Source organism: Meriones unguiculatus, chromosome 17, assembly GCF_030254825.1.
Source record: "Meriones unguiculatus strain TT.TT164.6M chromosome 17, Bangor_MerUng_6.1, whole genome shotgun sequence".
NCBI classification, from domain to species: Eukaryota; Metazoa; Chordata; class Mammalia; order Rodentia; family Muridae; genus Meriones; species Meriones unguiculatus.
In genome coordinates, this window is record NC_083364.1 from 21,730,507 (window position 1) to 21,749,954 (window position 19,448).

General features: G+C 39.8%; 1 protein-coding gene across 4 annotated transcripts in view; it reads right to left on the reverse strand.

Moving 5' to 3' along the window:
* The window catches only part of Mapk1 (mitogen-activated protein kinase 1), a 58,268-nt gene that overhangs the window by 14,036 nt on the left and 24,784 nt on the right, over positions 1-19,448 (reverse strand). For all 4 annotated transcript variants that reach the window (XM_060371372.1, XM_021645935.2, XM_060371374.1 and 1 more), the window contains exons 2-6: positions 8,634-8,816; positions 6,838-7,027; positions 4,619-4,735; positions 1,906-2,020; positions 1,555-1,686 (exon numbers count right to left, since the gene is read on the reverse strand). In XM_060371372.1, the coding sequence (XP_060227355.1) occupies positions 1,555-1,686; positions 1,906-2,020; positions 4,619-4,735; positions 6,838-7,027; positions 8,634-8,816 (737 nt within the window). The remainder of the gene's footprint in view (positions 1-1,554; positions 1,687-1,905; positions 2,021-4,618; positions 4,736-6,837; positions 7,028-8,633; positions 8,817-19,448) is intronic.

The following is a 19,448-nucleotide window of genomic DNA, read 5'->3' on the forward strand; positions in this document are numbered from 1 at the left end:
ACAGGTAAAATGTTCAGTAGATGAAATACATAAACCAATCTAAATGTAATTTGTTGGGGCCAGCAAGAAGGCAAGTAATGGTGATCTCATGTGGTAAAAGGAGAGAACCAATTTTTACATGTCCTCCAAACTGCACATGCATATAATAATAAATAAATGTAAAAGAAAAAGTAATGCATTATGTGCGTTGAGCTCTAAATTTTAAAACTGACAATTAAACAACAGTATGATTCTACAAATATAATTTTGATATATCCTCAAGATGCTTAAAGTTATTTTGGAAAACTAGGCCTGGTGGCATATGAATATAAACCCAGAAACTGGGAGTTGAGGGAAAAGGATCACTTTACTAAGTTCAAGGTCAACCTGGGCTAGACAGTAAGACTCTGTCATAAATATCCCCCTCCCAGGTCATTCTGAGATTCTCATAATTAGAGGAGTATTTCATTTATACTTCTAAACATTATCTATAACATTCTGTACTGTATCAGAGATGAAAAAAGTTTTTGAACCTTAACTCAAGTCCATACATAAACTGGACAGCTAAGTTGAATGTTGCTGGGCTGGGAAATGGTATAGCAGGTGGAGTGTTTGCCTGGAAATCTTGAGGATCTGATTTCAATATGCAGAATACACTAAAAGCTGGAAGGATAAGCAGATCCTTGGGGCTTGCTGGCCAAAAAAAAAAAAAAGGTGGATGGTGCCTGAGAAATAATATCTGAGCTTGCTCTCTTTAAGATTAGCATAGTGCAAACACAATCCCTCTTTCAACTACCTGTTAATACTTGAAATGTATAACGGGGAGGGAGGGAGAGAATGAGAACAACACAATTTAGAAAATGCTAAATTCCCAGCAGAGGACTATTATAAAATCATTAAAGGGAAGTCATTTCTATGCACTGATATGAAAAAAAGACACAATTCTATTAACAATGACATTTAAGAAAACAATGTCAGGAAACAAATTTCACCTTTTAAAAATACTCATGCATTTAAAATCTGTTACAAGAGTTTATAAACTTAGAATTTTTTAAAAGTTTAAAGTATGCACATTTTTATCCATAAGAACTCAAGAATGAGCAGTGCTGTGCTCCAAGGAGATGCCTTCTTCTTGGCCCATTCAATCATCTCAACACTGTTTGCTTAAATCACGTGTGTTTGAGAGAGAGAGAGAGAGAGAGAGAGAGAGACAGAAAGAGAGAGTGAGAGAGAAAAGAGAGAAGCAGGAGGGGGAGGGGTTTGGGGAGAGAGAGCGAGCTAGAGAGCAAGAGCATATTCCAGGAGTTAGTTCTAACAATGTCAACAGCATTTGATGAACTGACTGATACAAGAAACAATCCATCAGTTTCTTTGCAAGAGTAGTCCACAATCTTGATGGAAAGATGAAGTATTTTTTCCAGTCTACCACATTTTAAATAAAGTATTACTCAAGACTTACAAGCTAATTTGCTTAGTTTTCAGGCTTGAGCCTAATAATTTAAGCCAATACAAAGCAATCCTAAAGGTAAGCTTAAGAAGAAAAAAAAAAAAAATCATCAATGAAGTAAGACTTACCTTTGGAGTCAGCATTTGGGAACAACCTGTTCCATGGCACCTTGTTTTTGTGCGGGAGAGAAAGCAAGTAGTTTCTAGCTTTTAAATTTATTATACAATTCAGATCTTCCTGTGATGGAGATCCAAGAATACCTATTAGGCAAAATATTCACTGTTAATTGTCAAAAGACAGGGACAAATTACTATATACATCAGCTATGGGGCAGGAGGGACTCTATATTAATGTATTTGCATTACAAGTTTTGCAAAAAGGTCTTTAGTATTTTTAAATCAGGGAAGATTAAAACAAAGCACAAGCCATGTCTACAGTGAGTCTGACATGACTGATGTAAATCATGCTCAAGAGCTTACCCAGGATGTGATTCAGCTGGTCCAGATAATGCTTCCCTGGGAAGATAGGCCTATTGGATAGCATCTCTGCCAGGATGCAGCCCACAGACCAGATATCAATAGACTTGGTATAACCCTACAACCAAAGGAGAGAAAAGACAAGAGTAATAGAATGTTGTGTCTGTAACAACATGAAATCTCTTTATATGACAGTCATGTGGAGCACGACTGTCCTTGAGACACCATTTTTGGTTTGAGCACATCCTTGAGACTGCCATTTGGAAACACAGGGATACAGAATGAAAAACAGTAATTTGGCTTTTTAAAGAGATGCCACCAGGCAGTGGTGGCACATACCTTTAATCCTAGTACTTAGGAGGCAGAAGCAGGAGAAGCCGTTCTGGTTTGATGATGGACTGTGATATGGAACTGTAGGCTGAAATACTCTCCCCTCCCCAAGTTACTTTTGGTCATGAAATTTTATCACAGTAACAGAAATCTAAACTAAGACAGATGCTAAATTTATGTTTATCTCTTCAAGTTATTAAATTAGAATTTCTGAAGTATAGCTCAGTCCACTTTCAAATGGTAAGAGATTTAGAATTATTATTACAAATTAGAACTAGAAAAACTAGTAATAGTCATTGTTTATATAATTTAAGTAACTTTTATAAACTTGAAAATAAACTTACATGAACAACACTATATTCCTGGAATAACTTTATCCATTTTTAAATTAAAAACAAAACAAAACACACAAACAAACAAACAAACAAACAAAAAAACAAGCTGAAAACCCCCCCACTTTTTTCCCTATTTATTTCTTAGGTATAAATTTTCTTTTAAAGGAAGTCTGTTAAAAGTCATATAATTTTATTTCTTTGTAACAGTTCAAAATGCTTCTATAAGGAACACAAGCTGGAATTTGTAGAAAATGTTAGGTATAATAACAAATGGAAAGAAAAACATAAACAAGAGAAAAAAGAGTCATTCAGTAAAATCTAAGAGTGAGTTGAGTTTGGAAAACTAAAGAACCAGTTATTGGATCTGCAATAATGGTAAAATAGGTAGAATTTTAAGTAATTATTTCTAACTCTTGTAATCTAAAATATCAGTTGTTCTGGGCCAAAGCTAAAAAAAAAAAAAGGGAACCCCCCCCCCACACACACACACAAATAAATACTAAGTGGAATCAGGCTTTCTGGGAGAAACAGCTGTTCTAGGACTGGGAAAGGGATAGTCTAGAGCAGATGATGCCAAAGAACAGCAAGAAACTGCCCAAGGCTGCTAAGGAGAGGTCCAAATCCTAGACGGAGTGGATTATAACTCAAGAGAATAAATAATAAAGTGAAAACACAAAAGGTGAGAGGTTCTTGGTTTTGTTAATTGTGTATCTATATAGGTTTGTGCACATGTGTGATGTCCAAACACATCAGAAGAAGGTACTGGCTCTCACAGAGCTAGAACTATAGGCAATAACAAATCAAAACAAAAGTTACGTTTCTACCAATGGAGAGTAAGAGAAGTATTTGAGAGTTTGATTGAAAAAAAAAAATTCATAGTCAAACTATTTCCTCTCAAACTAGTATTAACTGCAGTATTCTGGAAAAGACCCAGAAACTGCACATGAGCATCACTCGTCACTGCACCCAGAGCCTTGCACTCTGATATGCTGAAGATAACATTATTCCTGTGCATCGCAGTTAAAGGTATGACCCAAAAGCGAAGCCCTGAGAACATGAATTAGAGTGGGTTTAGTGCAGCAGTTGGGCAAAGGGTTCTTGCAAAGGGCCCAGCAGTTTGTCCCTGCACATGAAGCAGCTCAACATCACTGCCTACAGTGGTGTTTCCAGGGCCCTAACAGCTAACTCTGGTGTCTCTGAGCACAAATCTATATAGACACACAGTTAACACAAAAACCAAAACCTACCACAAACAACAACCCCCAATCCAAATTGAATCTCAATGTTCCTAACAGTGCTCAAACTTGCCTACCAGCTTATGATTCTAATAAAGACTACATACGTTATTTTGTCCTGCCATTTGTAGATCTATGCAATCATGTTTGTTTTTCCTGACGAGGGATTAATAGCCCAGGCTGACCCTACATTTGTGGCAATTCTTCTATCTCTGCCTCCTGAGTACTGAGATTATGCCAATTCCCCTTCCCCTTCTGTTGTGTTTTTTTTTTTTTTTCAAAGAGGTCTCCCCATGTAGCCTGGGGTGTCCTAGAATTGCAGAGGCCTGCCTGGCCCTCTTGGAACACAGGGTCCAAGGGTATGCACCCCAATATATCACCAAGATCCAGACTTGTTAACTGTCTGGGTGACTTGGATCTACCCTCCACAGCAACTCAGGTAAGAGGAGCAATGGTTTCATTTTGAAAAATAACTAACTACCCTGTGATTTCAAGAGTCCACAGTGGTTTCTATTCTTTCCATGTCCAATAATTTTGCTGAAGTCTTCATTATCAGGCAACCTGAGCTCTGGAACATTTGCACAGAAACAGCTATTACTAGCAACTGTGACAACATAAAGAACAGTGACTTGGTGGTCTCAACAAGGGAGGGGCATGGGTATTTACAGTCACTTTGACCGAAGACTGTGACCCTTAAAGGTCCAAATTTCAGTTCTCAGAAAGGTTAAGACAGCACTCTGGCTCTGGCCAAATATACCTGACTGAAGGCTGGAGAGGAGGGTTTACAGGTTTATAGCTGTTGTTTCCTTTTCTTACCTTGGAATTCAACATAATTTCTGGAGCTCTGTACCAGCGCGTGGCTACATACTCTGTCAAGAACCCTGTGTGGTCATGATCTGGATCTGCAACACGGGCAAGGCCAAAGTCACAAATCTAAGGGAAAGAAAGTGAGATATCTTCTTAGAGAGTCTAATGAGCCAATATCAAACACCATGAAAATGAAAGAGACAATATTGGGCTGGAGAGATGGCTCAGTGGTTAAGAGCACTGTCTGCTCTTCCAAAGGTCTTTAGTTCAATTCCCAACAACCACACGGTGACTCAAACCATCTATAATGAGATCTGGTGACCCCTACTGGTGTGTGCATAGATAATACATAAATCTAAAAAAAAAAAAAGGCATTATCACCAGTGAGTGTTATGCTACCAATATTATGTTAGATATTTTTCTGCAAACTACAAATCCATTGTTCCCTAATCCTCAACAGCCTGAAAGGAAGTGATGACATTCCACATGGTGGAGTGAAGAACAAGGGTGAAGGGTCATTTGACAGGGCATGATCTGACAACCATCCTTAGGTTTCACTACCATCAGCTATTGTGAGAGCATACCACTCTCACTTAGGTGACTTGAGAAAAACCATCCCAGGGGGTCTAGAGAGATGGCTTAGCAGTGAAAAGCCCAGACTGCTCTCACAGAAGACCTGAGGTCACCAATACCCACACTGAGTGACTCACAATTGCCTATAAATTCTCAGGTATCTGACACTATCTTCTGGTCTACTGAGCACCTGCATACTACTTATGAACTACACAAATAAAATTAAACCTCAAAAAAAAAAAAAAAAAAAAAAAAAAAAACACACCAAACCTACCCAGAGCCCTTTTCATCTCCAAGTTACTGTCTCTTGCTCTGGCTAGTCTATCCTCACTGTGTAAGAGCTTTGAATCAGGGGCAGAACCTTTGTTCTCAAAAAGCCTCTTGATTGCTTCAATTACAGCATCCAAGAAGCTGCACATTTATTTTACAGAAGAATGTCACTGTGTTATTAAAAGGAGATGGCTCACCCCCTTCTTTAGTAACTCTCTTACAGGTCACTAACCATGTGGGTTCTAATGTAGGGGAGAGCAGTGAGGAAAACCTGTTCTTCTCCATACCCAGTTACCTACTCCACCTACCCTATTTAGTATGCAAAACCTCCAGCGTGAGCCTGGGACTCTCCTTTAAAAGAGAGCTTGCTTACCAAGGAGCTTACAATACTGATGGTCACTGGCCCCTTGAGACATAGATGGAAAATAGCCATAGCTTCCCCAACTCCAGCACCAGGGGCTGACTGGGGCCTCACACATGCTATGAAAGCACCCTACCAGTGAGTTACATTTCTAGCCCAGCTATAAGACTTGTTTTTACAACTATGTGTTTGAATGGAGACATTATCTATGCTATGGGGTGGGTGTGTGTGTGTGTGTGTAGAGGCCAGAAGATAACTTTTAGGAGTTGGTTATCTCCTTCCACTGTGAGATATAGGGATCAAACTCAGTTTGTTGGGCTTGGGCAGTGCCTTCAACTCACCTGAGCCATTGCATGAGCCTCCAGCTATCTGTTACTTTGTGTGGACACTTATTTTCGTTTTAAGGTGTATACTCAGGGGGAAGAAAAAAAAAAATCCTTGCCAATCTTTCTTTCCCTTCCTTCCTTCCTTTTTTTTGTAGTCCTTGCTGGCCTGGAACTCACTATGTACATCAAGTTGACCTTAAACTCCCAAAGATCTGCTTGCCTCCCAGTGCTGAGATTTGTGACATGAGCCACCACACATGACTGGTTATAGCCAACCCAGTGAAAAGCTATATATCACTGTGAGCCTCGTACTCTTGATACAGAGGATTAAGACAAAGATAACACATATGACACTGCACACATGCAAGTATGCACACACATGAGCTACAAATGTGCTACAGTGGCTACTGAAAAGAAAGAATGGGTTAAAGAAAGAATGAGACTCATATTATACTTGTATTTTTGCTATAATATATTTGTTTATCTAGGACTCGGAGAGATGAGGCGGGTGGATCTCTGTGAGTTCAAGGCCAGCCTGGTCTACAAAGTGAACTAAGGATAGCCAAGGCTACACAGAGAAACCCCGTCTCAAAACAAAACAAATTTGTGTAACTGATAGTTTTGAATACAAATAACACCTCAAACAAAAGTTGTTTTAAAAGTACATTATCATCCTGAAGGTAAATGACTTAACTGACCTTGAGATCGCAGGTGGTGTTCAGTAGGAGGTTGGAAGGCTTGAGGTCACGATGCAGAACATTAGCTGAATGGATATATTTTAATCCTCTCAGGATCTGATAAAGAAAATAGCAGATATGGTCATTGCTGAGGTGCTGTGTCTTCAAGAGCTTGTACAGATCTGTCTCCATGAGGTCCTGCACTATATATCTGTTTGACAGGTTAAGGTAGAACACCCAGCAGTTGGTCACACTTAGCAAAGCAAATGCAACTCCCCTTAATCCTCTCCCCACACAGGTTCTGACACAGCGAGGCTGTCAAAGGACAGGAGAGACTGAAGAGAACATGGTATACTCACATGAAAGAAAATTTGTATCAGCTCTGCCCCAATGTGGCTTGTGGGCCTAGACTAAGACTTGAAACAGAATATTGGCCAATCTTGAGGTCTCAACTTCCCTGTTCTCCAAATTGTCCACTATCAACCAATTTCCTTCAAAGTATAAGGAATGTGATGATCAACAAACATCAACATTTATCTCTTTGGCCCAGAAGTAATGGGTAATGCCACTGTTCTTTTTCTTTGCTTCTTGTTACCAATATCCTTACAATTAACCAGGAGGGACATACAGGCCTAGAAATGACACTGCCACTGCATCCAGTCTCCGCCTTTCTGCCTTGTTCTTTGACCACTGTTCAATTCTGCACACATATAATAAGAACAAGGGAAGTATGTGGTTGATGAGTATTGCTCTTCTTTCCTTCCTGCATTGCCACCCACTATTTAAGCAGCTAAAACATCAGCTATGCCACATTATTTCTTATGAAAATTAATGTACACACCCTTTGCTTTTAACATCATAATAATCATGTTTTATTACGGGAATTTTTGCATTTCTTTTGTTTTTGTGCATACTATTCTGTTTCCTACAGATTCAGGCTGGATGAAACCAAGCAAGGGACTTGAGGAATTAAGGCTTGTTATATACAAGAGGCTTTCTTTTATGACAAAAGGTAAAACAAGACCAAGAGGTATGTATCAGCAGGAGGCATTTCACTTAGAATACCATACCATTTACCAACAAAGAGATGTTTTAAAAAGGAACATCTGCCTAGAGATGTGAGCTGCCATGCCCTAGAGGTGCAGACTGTGAGGTGGGGTCTTCTAGATGCAGTTCTGATGTCTAATGCTGCCTACAATTATGTGTAACAGAGTTGATCTGGTCTTAAAGATTTTGAGGCTCCGTTTGCCCATTCGTTCATTCATTCATTTGGTTTTGAGAAAGGGTTTCTCTGTGTAGCCCTGACAATCCTAGAACAGGTTTTATAAACTAGGCTGGCCTCACACTCAGAGATCTGCCTGCCTCGGCCTCCTTAAAGGCAGGCACCACTGTGCCCGGGTCAGTTTATTTGTTTTAAAGATAAGGAAGGTGAGGCTGAAAGAGAAGCATATTCAGCCAGGTGCATATCTAGGGGCACTACTTCATCATGGGGTTGGGAATGATATTAAACAACTTTCCTAAGCTAAGATTAAAGAAAACCTTTAGAGAATGACAGAGAAAACACAGAACTTATATAAAAAAAAAAACAAAACATGCTAAAATTAGCAAAAACAAAACAATAAGGAAAAAAAAAAAAACCAAAATGCTTTAAACATTAGAGTAAGTACAAACAGATTACAATCTCCTCTTAGCATCCTTTATATATATGGCAGGAGTGATTAAAAAATGCTTTGTGTACTCTTCTTGATTTCAAGTTATTTACTCCACACAATGGCCAGGCAGCAGAGGCAGCAGCAATTAGTATTAGGAAAGGATACACATCCTTCATTTGCTCAATGGTTGGTGCCCGGATGATGTCATTGATGCCGATGATGTTCTCATGTCTGAAGCGCAGTAAAATTTTTATCTCTCTTAGGGTTCTCTGGCAGTAGGTCTGGTGCTCAAAAGGGCTGATTTTTTTGATAGCAACTCGAACTTTGTTCAGATTATCGTAAGCAGAGCTAAAAAATAAAACAGGCAAGAAAAAAAATCAAAGGTGTATAAAAAGAGAGTATTGTAACAGCTCACAGAATTATTTGGCAGAAAGAATAGAAACTTGTAAAGTTGGCACGGGTGGCATAGCTTTGTTCATGAGTTAAATGCTCATTTCCATAACCTGACATAGGTTTACAGGAAAAGAGCAAACAAACCCACACACCCACACCCAAACGAACAAAAACCCAGCTCACCATTTTCCCATTAAATAGCAGATACACTTTGGTGAGAATATAATTTCTGCCTCCACAGTGGTATTGAATTCCCTGACTCAGCAGAAACATCAAATACCATCAACCACATCTTAAGCCCTAAAAAGATTCAGAAAGCTTAATTGCCCTTTATCAATCTTCCTTTTAAAGATTTATTTTTATTTTATGTGTCTGTGCATGTATGTGCACCACATGCATACAGTGCCCTTGGAGGACATCAGTTCCTTTGGAACTGGTTACAGGCAGCTGTGAGTTGCCAGGAGGGTGCTGGGAATAAAACCTGGGTCCTCTGCAAGAGCAGCAAATACTCTTGCATTGAGTCATCTCTCTAGCCCAATTATCAACTTTCTTACATGAAAAAATACAGAAATATTTTTTTGTTGTTACTGGAGTAATTTTGCAACAAAATCGACAAAGCAAGCTTCTAAAAAATATTTTCACAACCATGATAAAACTCCATTTCTTTTCAAGGTATCCTTAAATCCTTAAGATCCAACTACATAATTCTGAATAGAAGCAAGAAAAATCCTACTTTGGCTCTTTTGCTTCACTTGGCTCTCTCCCCTTTCTTTGTCAGGGCAGCCCCTCCCCCCACCATCTCTATCTCTCCTCTCCTTCCTTCTTTCTCTCCATCCAATAAATATCTTTCATACCAAAACCAAACCAAAACCTACTTTCAATTTTATAATGGTTTAAAATTTTGAATATTACCATTATGTTTTTTTTTTGGGGGGGGGGGTGTAACTGTTTACTGAAATATTTTCTACCAAAGTATTTTATACTTGACTAAATCAATGAAACATATTGGCAGGCAGTAAAATATTTTCTTGTTTCTTCATTAAGTGCTAGAAGCGTGAAACAGCTTTATTCTAAAGTTCATGCTTCTAAAATGGTATTTATAGCCTTTAAATTTGACTGAGTCTATCCACACACTGTTTTAAGACTAACCTTGTCAGCGGCTGCCATCATCTCACAATGCTATTAACAAGCTGCATTGTCCCCAAACACTCTTAAAGGTATCCTGTTCTTAAACAGAGTGACTATTTAAATGCTATTTTACATTAAGGCCCAAGGCAGTGGCTTTTGGAGAGGCAGGCAAAAGGGTTATAGTTCAGGCAACTGTGTTCAATATGGAGGTCTACTCTTACTAACACTCTCTTGGATAATCACAACAAGAGACAAAACAAAGTTAAAACAGCACAAGTTTGGGATTGTTGGTTTAGTTCTAGAGAGCTGCCTGACAGCATCTTAAAGCCTAGAAATTTGACCCTTCAGCATGAGAAAATTTAAATTAAGTAAAAATAAACTTGTAAAATACTGGTCAGCACCTCAACGTGATAAATTCTTATTTTTCACTGAACATAGTAGTCAAATCTGGTTTGCTTTGCACAATTATAATCTACCAGGGCTTTTTTTTAGTTAGTTAATTCGTTAGTTAGTTGTAGTTTTTAAGGTAGGGTCCTTTTAGCCCTAGCTGTTCAGGAACTCAGATCCTCCTGCCTCTGCCTCAAGTACTGGGATTAAACAACTGGCTATTAGAAGAAGAAATCAAGCATCATTGTGGCTATCTACTCTATTACCTGACTTGGTGGTGAGATAACCAAACTGATTTCTTCATCTGAAGGCGTGACACCATCTTCCTCTTCCACATTCACCTGAAGGAAGCTGAGACCCTGCTCATAGTGGGGCCCAAGCCTCTTTGTACAGACAGACATGCAGGCAAAACATCCATATGCATATAAACAAATAAAGGGAAGGAGAGCTAGAATGTCTGTTCTGATAAGTACACAACTATCACCCCAGGACTAAGGAGGCAGAGGCAGGAGGATGTCTGAATTCAAGGCAGCCTGGCCTATATATAGCAAGTTCCAGGACAGCCAGTGAGACACTTTACTCCTGGAGTAGCTGGAGTAAAGACATGGTTCAGTGGTTAAGAGTTCATACTGGATCCGCCTGCTTCCTACCCTAGCTGCTCCAGCCCAGGCACTGCACTAGGTCCTTCTCCCAGCTTAAAAAGAGTTCATACTATCCTTCCAGAGGCCCCTCAAATCCCAGGGGAGAATCTACTAAAGTTGTTTTGCTAAATGTTGTCAAATTGCCTCCTAAATACACTTATACCCATAAGCTTCAAAGCTGTTGTCAAGCTTGGTCAGAGAAGCTTCTTTTTGCAGTGGGCAGCAGTCAATAAAGAGACTTAAGTGGTCAAAGTGTTGTGAATAAGTGACTGTTGAATGCTCAGCCTAAATTGTACATCTGTATCACGCTCCGAAAAGCTTGGGAAATACGAAAGATGTGGGGAAAAAATGTAAGAGCTATAGGATGGGGAATAATGTTGTGAAATGTTGCATATTATCAAGACAATCAACATCTCAGCATGAATGAGAGGAGGAAGGGTTCATGATGCTCCAGTAACAGGTGAGGAGTAAACGGCAAGTAACAGCTCCTGGGAGACAAGTGATTTTTCTTTGGCGACATAGCTGCTGATAAGCCGTTTGTCTTCTGTTAGATGGCCCCACATCCATGTCCATGTAGACTCACTAATTGGACTCAAAGGTTATTAAGAAACATAAGAATATAGGAACGTGGGAGGAATGAATATTGGAGGCTCTGAGGAAATTGCGAGAGGAGATATGGGTTGGATATGAGCCAGACACGTTGCATATATGCACGAAATTGCCAAAAAGTAAATAAAAGAATATAAATGGGAGTGGTATGCAAGACTTTTTGGATTTTGGGTCTATTTCAGGGCTGAGATGGGCTAGAACAGATTCCAGAAGCATACTGATCACCAAGTATGGGATTACTCAATCCTGGATATTATTTAACAGATGTTTTGTGAACACTTAGGGAAAAAAAAGGGAATGAACATGAGTCAATTATGAACAAGTCATGGTAAACCAACTTCATTTCCTGTTTTGATAGGGTTACCACAGCAACAGGAGAGTATTGGTCACAGCTTCTATAGAACTCAAGCTACTTGAAATGTACTTCCCATTTAAGAGACTTCATGTTAAGTGTGATAGAGGGAAAAAAAAAAGTTTCTGCTCCTGAGATGCTTTGAATTTAGTGAGGAAAGAAGACAGCAAACACACACACAACATAACTTTAGAGAAATGCACTTCCAAAACACAAAGACAATCTGAGTAGATTAATTCCAGATGAGGATAGTAGAGAAAGAATGAAGTTGGGTCTAAGTTGCAGGCATGGTGCAGTCTTAATCACAGCACCCAGGACATACAGATCTTTGTTAGAGGCCAACTGAGTCTGAGTGCAAAGCCACCTACAGCTACACAATGAGACCCTGTTCAAAAGAAAGAAAGAAAGAAGGGGTGTGAGGAGGGTTAGATTAAGGGAGGGAGGAAGGCAGGCAAGGAAACCACATTCTATATAAGAGTAGATTTTTTTACACGAAAGCAGGATACAAGCAACTAGAAATGTAACATGGAGAGAGAAAAGGACCAGTATGACTGTGGGACCACTGACCTCACCCAGAACTGTCCTTTCCCAGAATGAAGCTTGCTCACCAAGAGCCCTCAATTTCTGTCTCAGAAACTGCACAAACCCATGCTGGGCTGGCCACTCTTGTTCTAAAGCTCAAAGTGAGGGAAAAATTGTGAATTGTGACTGAGGACTACGCTACAGTGTGCTCTCCTAAAATTATTAGTACAGAACTCTAAGAAACCTAAAGATTTTCTAGTTGACCCTGACCTTTAAGGCCATTTAGTATTAACTCATCACAGTAGGAGGAGAGAACATATATTCCGTTTAATATTTCACTCATTCATTCAACATATATGTGTACTCTATCTGTAGGTCACTTGCATGCCTGAAGAGGGCATCAGATTCCAGTATAGATTGTTGTGCCCACCATGTGGTTGCTAGGAACTGAACTCAGAACCTCTGTTAGAGTAGACAGTGCTCTTAACCACTGAGCCCTCCCTCCAGCCCCCGTTCAATATGTCTTAATTTCTATAGCACGTCAGACTCTACAGTCTCATTCCAGGCCTAATCTGATTAGCACATTAGATCCCTTAGCACACACCCAAGAATGATTTATGTATGTACATACATGTGTGTGTATGAATGGATGAATGAATGAATGTGGTGATGAGGCTGGAACCCAGTGTATTGTAGCCAAGCATTTTACAGCAAGTTATATCCCTAGCCTACCTGACTTAGAGATCTAAGATGGCTGTGGGTCATGTCCTGGAGAAAAGCAGGGAAGAGCTGGGAAAAGAGGTCTGGGGACACAACTCAGAATAAGTAACAATAAACCAGTTAGGGGCAGTAAGAAAGTAATAAACAATAACAGATGAAGAACCCTTGTCCAACTCTAAAGTCTATGTGTTTACTCAGACAAGCAGACTAGGAGGGGAAGATAATGATATTTCAGAAGTCAGAGAAGACAGTAACTTTACACTAAGGTAGAGAAGTCCACCGTAAGATGAGAGGTGGTAACCTCGGTCCTATGAGAAACTGAAGGAAAGGCAAGTGTGAATGGAAAGAAAATGTACGTAGACAACTGGAAAGGCATTATGAAGAAAGTAGGCAAATTAAGGTTGGGTGGAAAAGAAAGTTCCCAATGACAAAATGGTGTGTGTGGGTGTGTGAGGGAGACTACATAGATGGATGGATGGATGGATGGATGGATGGATGGATGGAAAATCCATGTCAAAAGACACACATGCAGAGACTAGGACACACCAATAGTCTTTCACCCATCTTAGATGCTCAAAACAACAAGACCGGGTCTTTCCAATGACCCAAGGTTATTGTCCTTCCTACCTCTAATATTTTTAAGTTTCTTTTCCCCTCAAGTCCATGATACACACCCCCCCTCAAATGAGAAAAACAAGGAAAAAAAAAAGAAATAAAAAGCATGGTGCCCTCAGGTTGCGTTGGGTAAAAGCTGAAGGATTTCCTCAACCTAAAATGCAACTATAAAGTAAAGCTTATGCAGATGTAACTTAAGGACCAGGAGAGGTTCCATTCTTTAAAAGCAGAATTGATTTAAAGTCAAGGACAGAAGGGGTTGTACCATGCATAAAGGCCCAGAGAGCCCACTGCATGAAGTTGTGAAAGTGAAACCTGGATTTCGTTGGAGACCCCAAGATGTTGGAGTCGGCAGAGCCATGGGATGTCTGCTGAGGAAAGCTGCAGGTAGTGAACGGTACCAGTAAAAAAGAAAGCTTACTGAAAGTATTATACTGAGGGGGTGGAGGAAGGACTTCCTTAGCCTAATCTCTAGCCTATTCCAAAATTCGATGTCTTGGAGCAGGCTTGGTTCCTAACTCTGTGATGGAGGAAAAGGAAAACAGCTTGACCCGGAAAGTTATGAAAACAGCAAGCGCCTTCCATAGAGTTGCAGTAAGTTGTTTAGACAACTCCAGGGTTACAGTTTTCTGCTTTCCCATGTGATCATTTATGCTGTAGTGGCTTTCAGTCACATACTGGCTTATAAATAGCCCCACAAACTCAGACTCATCAAGCTAAAGTTTTGATGCCCTACCTGGGGTGAACAAATATCTCCCCACTAAAGCCAAACAAATAACAAAATTAACTTACTAATATTCTTAAAAGCAGGAAGATATGATTCACAACGAAGAACAAAATTTGTGAAAATAAACAAAACAAAAACAAAAAACCAGATCTAGAAATAAGATGACAGAATTAGTACAGAAGAGTGTTTTGACAGTTCTCTAAATATACTCTTATGCATTAGAAAATAAAGAAAACTGAGCAAAGGAAAGGAGAAAAATAATTACAAGATACAAAAAAAATAAGGTACAAGAAATCCAACTCAAATTTCTAGATTTCATCTAGAAATACAGATGCTGTATTGGGAATTATAGCATTATTGGGAATTATGCCTAAAGGCTACCATGAAGAAACCCTAAAGAGAAAGAATCTTCAAGTCTCTTCAATTCTGATGGCAAAGACGGGCCATTTGGTTCCACGGGAACAAAGGAAGTCTTCTGGTTTTATGCTTCCAGAGGTAGGGAGTAAGTTTATACCATATGACTTAGTCTATCTACCATGAGTCAGAACAGACTAGATATAATTCAAGGCTGCCTCCGATCTGGACATCAGGGAAGCCAGGCTGAAGCTGTGAGGAGGGAAGATTAAATTCTTTGTCAAGAAGTACCAGCAGTAATTCGTGGCCAGCCCTGAGAGGCAGGCTCAGAGAGTTGCAGCCTGATTCTTGGGAGAAAGCAGAAGCTAGATTAATTTAATTTAATAATGTGGACATAAAGGAATACTTTTGGCAGCAGGGGTTGGGTGGGGGTGGGTTTGGGCTGCATATTGAACCCACATGCCAGGCAAGCACTCTACCAGTGACCTACACCTACAGTAGGTTTACTCTGAAACAGAACATAAGTTCCTAAGTTGGCCCACACCGTGTTATCATCGTGCCTCAGCCTCCAATATCTAAATTTATTGGGAACTAAGTGGTACTAGAACTGAAAGGAAGTCTTATGAACAATTTTCCTTAGTAATAGCTACAATTTGCCAAGTGCTTCTTAAATGCCAGGCACTGCTGTGTTAGTATGTGTGCAAAGTGGTATTTTTTTAATAAATAATTTATTTAATTTTATTTTATGTGAATTAGTGTGGAGGTGTCAGATCCCTCGGAAATGGCATTACAGACAGCTGTGAGCTGCCATGTGGGGGCTGAGAATTGAACCGGGTCCTTTGGAAGAACAGTGCTCTTAACCACTGAGCCATCTCTCCAGCCCTCCGCAAAGTGGTATTTCAACAATTAATTAAAAAGTTTAATGGATAGCCAAAGAGAAAGATATTTTAGAAGGCGCTGTGGGCACTCAAACACAGGGTTGAGTACTAGTGCCACATTGGACAAGGTGACTGGGATTCACATCATGTCCTGGGGAAGAGCAAAAGGTGACATCAAACTGAGAGGAATGAACACACACACACACACACACACACACACACACACACAGTGAGGGTAGGTCAGTCAAAAATATAGGCATAGAGCCAACAGAAGGAAGTTAAAGCAGAACTAGGAACACCAAAGAGAAGACTAAGCCTACAATTCTCAGCACTGGCACCCATTCCCAATCTGAAATAATAGTAGTTGTTAGACTTGCCATGTGTTCTTTGCAAAAAAGGCACTAATAAAGAAATACATGTGTTATTTTCCTCCTTTGAGCCAGGATCTCTGTACTGTTTAGGCCTATCTAAAACTCACCACATAGCCCAAAATGTCCTCAAATTTGTAGTTACCCTCCCACGTACTATATGAACTCCACTATGTCCAGGTAAAATTAATTTTTCATAACAGTAAATGGTATTGTTTAATCCCACCATCACAAAATGTATTCCAATGTATCCAATTTCTTCTGTAATCTTATATTCATTCAAAGGTATTCACCTGAGAGCTTACAAGTTTTACTAAGCCTAAAACAGTGGTTCTCAATCTGTGGGTCATTACCCCTTTGTCAAATCTCTATCTCCAAAAATATTTACATTATGATTCATAACAGTAGCAAAATTACAGTTATAAAGAAGCAATGAAAAAAATTTTATAGCTGGTCACTGCAACATGAGGCATTGCACTGAAAGGTCACACACAGCATCAGGAAGGTTGAGAGCACCAATGGCCTAAAGGATCCATGGAAGAACAAAGAGAAAGAAAAAGACTCTTGTTACAAGGTCAATTTATAGGCTCAGTGGAAATAGTAGAGACATGGAATCAGCCCAAAATTTAATATTCAAGAGACAGGAATATCAGTTTTAGGATTTTGAAGGAATCACTGCAAAACTTCCTGAAATACTTTTTTGTCTTACTCAGTCCATACCTAGGTTAGACTTGAACTGTGGTAATTAATCCTCCTGCTTCAGCTTCCTGAGTGACAGGTGGGAAGAAACACCATGCTAGACTGAAATTCTTATTTAATCATCTACAACTGTGTTCGACACTATGGACAGAGTGTTGAAAAGACAGATTCTTAGCCTCACAGTTATATATGGGAGATAAAAAGACACAGATACTAACATACATCAACACTTTAACATGATTATATTATCAACAAATTACTGTGGATGAGGAAAAAACACAAATAAATTAGTGTTACTAAAATGATTAGAAACCAGGAATTCTCAGAAGGTTCTGTCTTCTTGGCAAAATGAGAGAGCCCTTTAAACAGGGACTTTAAACAGGACTAGCAGGAGGTAAAGGGCTGGAGAATAGCAGAGAAGGAGAATGCTCTACTAGCATCAAGAAAGAGGGCACTGCCAGGTGTGCACGCCTGTAAGCCCAGCCCTCAGGGAGGCAGAGGCAGGCAGATGTCTGTGAGTTCAAGGCCAGCCTGGTCTACAAAGCAAGTCCAGGACAGCCAAAGCTACACAAGAAAACTGTCTCAAAAAAACCAACTCCCCTATCCAAAAAAAGGAAAGAGTGGACTACAAGCAACTGAGTAAAGCTGGGAGTGGTTTTCCCCAGGGGAAGAGCACACCTACTAATTGCTTGTCCAGTAGCAAATACTCAGCTCTGAAAACATGCATGCAGGTAACTTTATATGGACTCAACAGGTTGTATTTGGGAATATATGTATATACAGATAAATATATACATACAATAACAACTGATGAAAAAGAGGCGACAAATTTGAAGAACAGAGGGATAGAATATACTGGAGGGCAGGACAGCCAAGGCAACACAGAGCAACTGTTTTGGAAAACACAAAAGCAAACAAACAAACAAAGCACTTCAGTGGGGTATGGTGGCACATGCCTTTAATCCTAGTACTTGGGAGGCATAGGTAGAATGTGAGTTTAAGGCTAGTCTGATCTACACAATGAGTTCCAGGAGAGCCAGGGCTACAAAGACAATAGACACTGCCTTAAAAAGTAAAACAACAAAGCATTTTATCCTCCCCCCCCCTTTTCTTTTTCTTGGTGCTAAGACTTGAATTCAGGATCTTACAGACTCTTAAGCTCAAGCCATACTCTAAGCCACACTACTACCTGTCCTGTCCCAAAAGAAACTATTTACTACATAAAAATTATACTTTCAAGGGAATGTTTACAATACTGAGGAGACAACAAGCTCACTTGGCAACACAAGCAATGAGAACATGAAAAGCCAAGCACAGCAGTGTGTGCTCATACTCTCAGTCCTGGGAAAGGCAGACCAGGCACTCTCTTATTCTAACAGGTGAGCCCCAGCTCTCAGGAAGAAATCCTGTTTCAGAAAAGGAAGCTCTGGAGTTGACTGAGAGTGTTTGCTGCTATTCCAGAGAACCAAAGCCCCACATCAGATGACTCCCAATCACCTTTAACTGTAGTCCCTAGGGACCAAATACCCACTTTAACTTCCACGTGTTCCCATGCATCTCAACACTAACTCAAACAGACATACTTGACAGATAGCAAGGACAGACAGACCAAACCTTTTAGCTAGGTGATGGTGGTGTGGCACGTACCTTTAATCCCAGCACTTGGGAGGGAAAAAAGAGTAGATTCCTGCGTTTGAAGCCAGCCTGATCTACACAAAGAAACTGTCTCAAACACAAAACAAAAGGCGAACAAATCTTTAAATGCGCACACGCACGGGAGGCAGCATCTGAAGAACAACACCATGCATGCACACATATGCACCCTTTAAGAACATGCGCCTCTACAAAACACTAAGCTGTGACACAAAATGAAGGGCTGGTGTCCTTCATGGTTCGTGGCCGATACTGAACAAACGCCAAGCCTTCACAACCCTGTTTTGGTATGGACTTTCTGACTATGATTAGCTTTTCTACTTCTCTCCAGCTACTTGTCATATCTCACGGCAGAGGCTCAATATTTATCTAAATAAAGTAGTTATACAAAACTACCACATACTGTACACAACACTGAGCAACTAAAATGCTACCTATCAACTGTGAATGGATTATTTTTAGAGGAAGCCATTAAGCTGTTCTCTAAACCTCCCATTTTGGTGAACTTTAATTATCTGGACACAAAACTACAGTACTTCATTTCACAGATAAAAATTAACTTGTCTTTAGATACTAAACAAGTTAGACTGATCCAAATTAATGTTCCAAAAATAAGCAGGTGGGTAATAATGACTGCTTTAAATGTTGCTTTAAGTTGGTTCTCTCAAAGTTCACTAAGACACTGCAACTTGGGTTTTTGTCCTTTTCTTTCTTTTTTTAAAAGAAGTTCGAACCATTAAATGAGGGAATAAAAGAATAAAAACTGCCTACAGTCATTCTGGCTCTGAAAGCAGTAGTAATAAGTGCTTTGGATCTACTCAAATGATCGGTGCATACTCCAACATCTTACAGGTACAGCAGTTTAAAATCTGACATATGTAGCTTCTCTAGAGAAAGGTGCTCTGGAGAGCCAAGAGCACACACAAATGTTGGT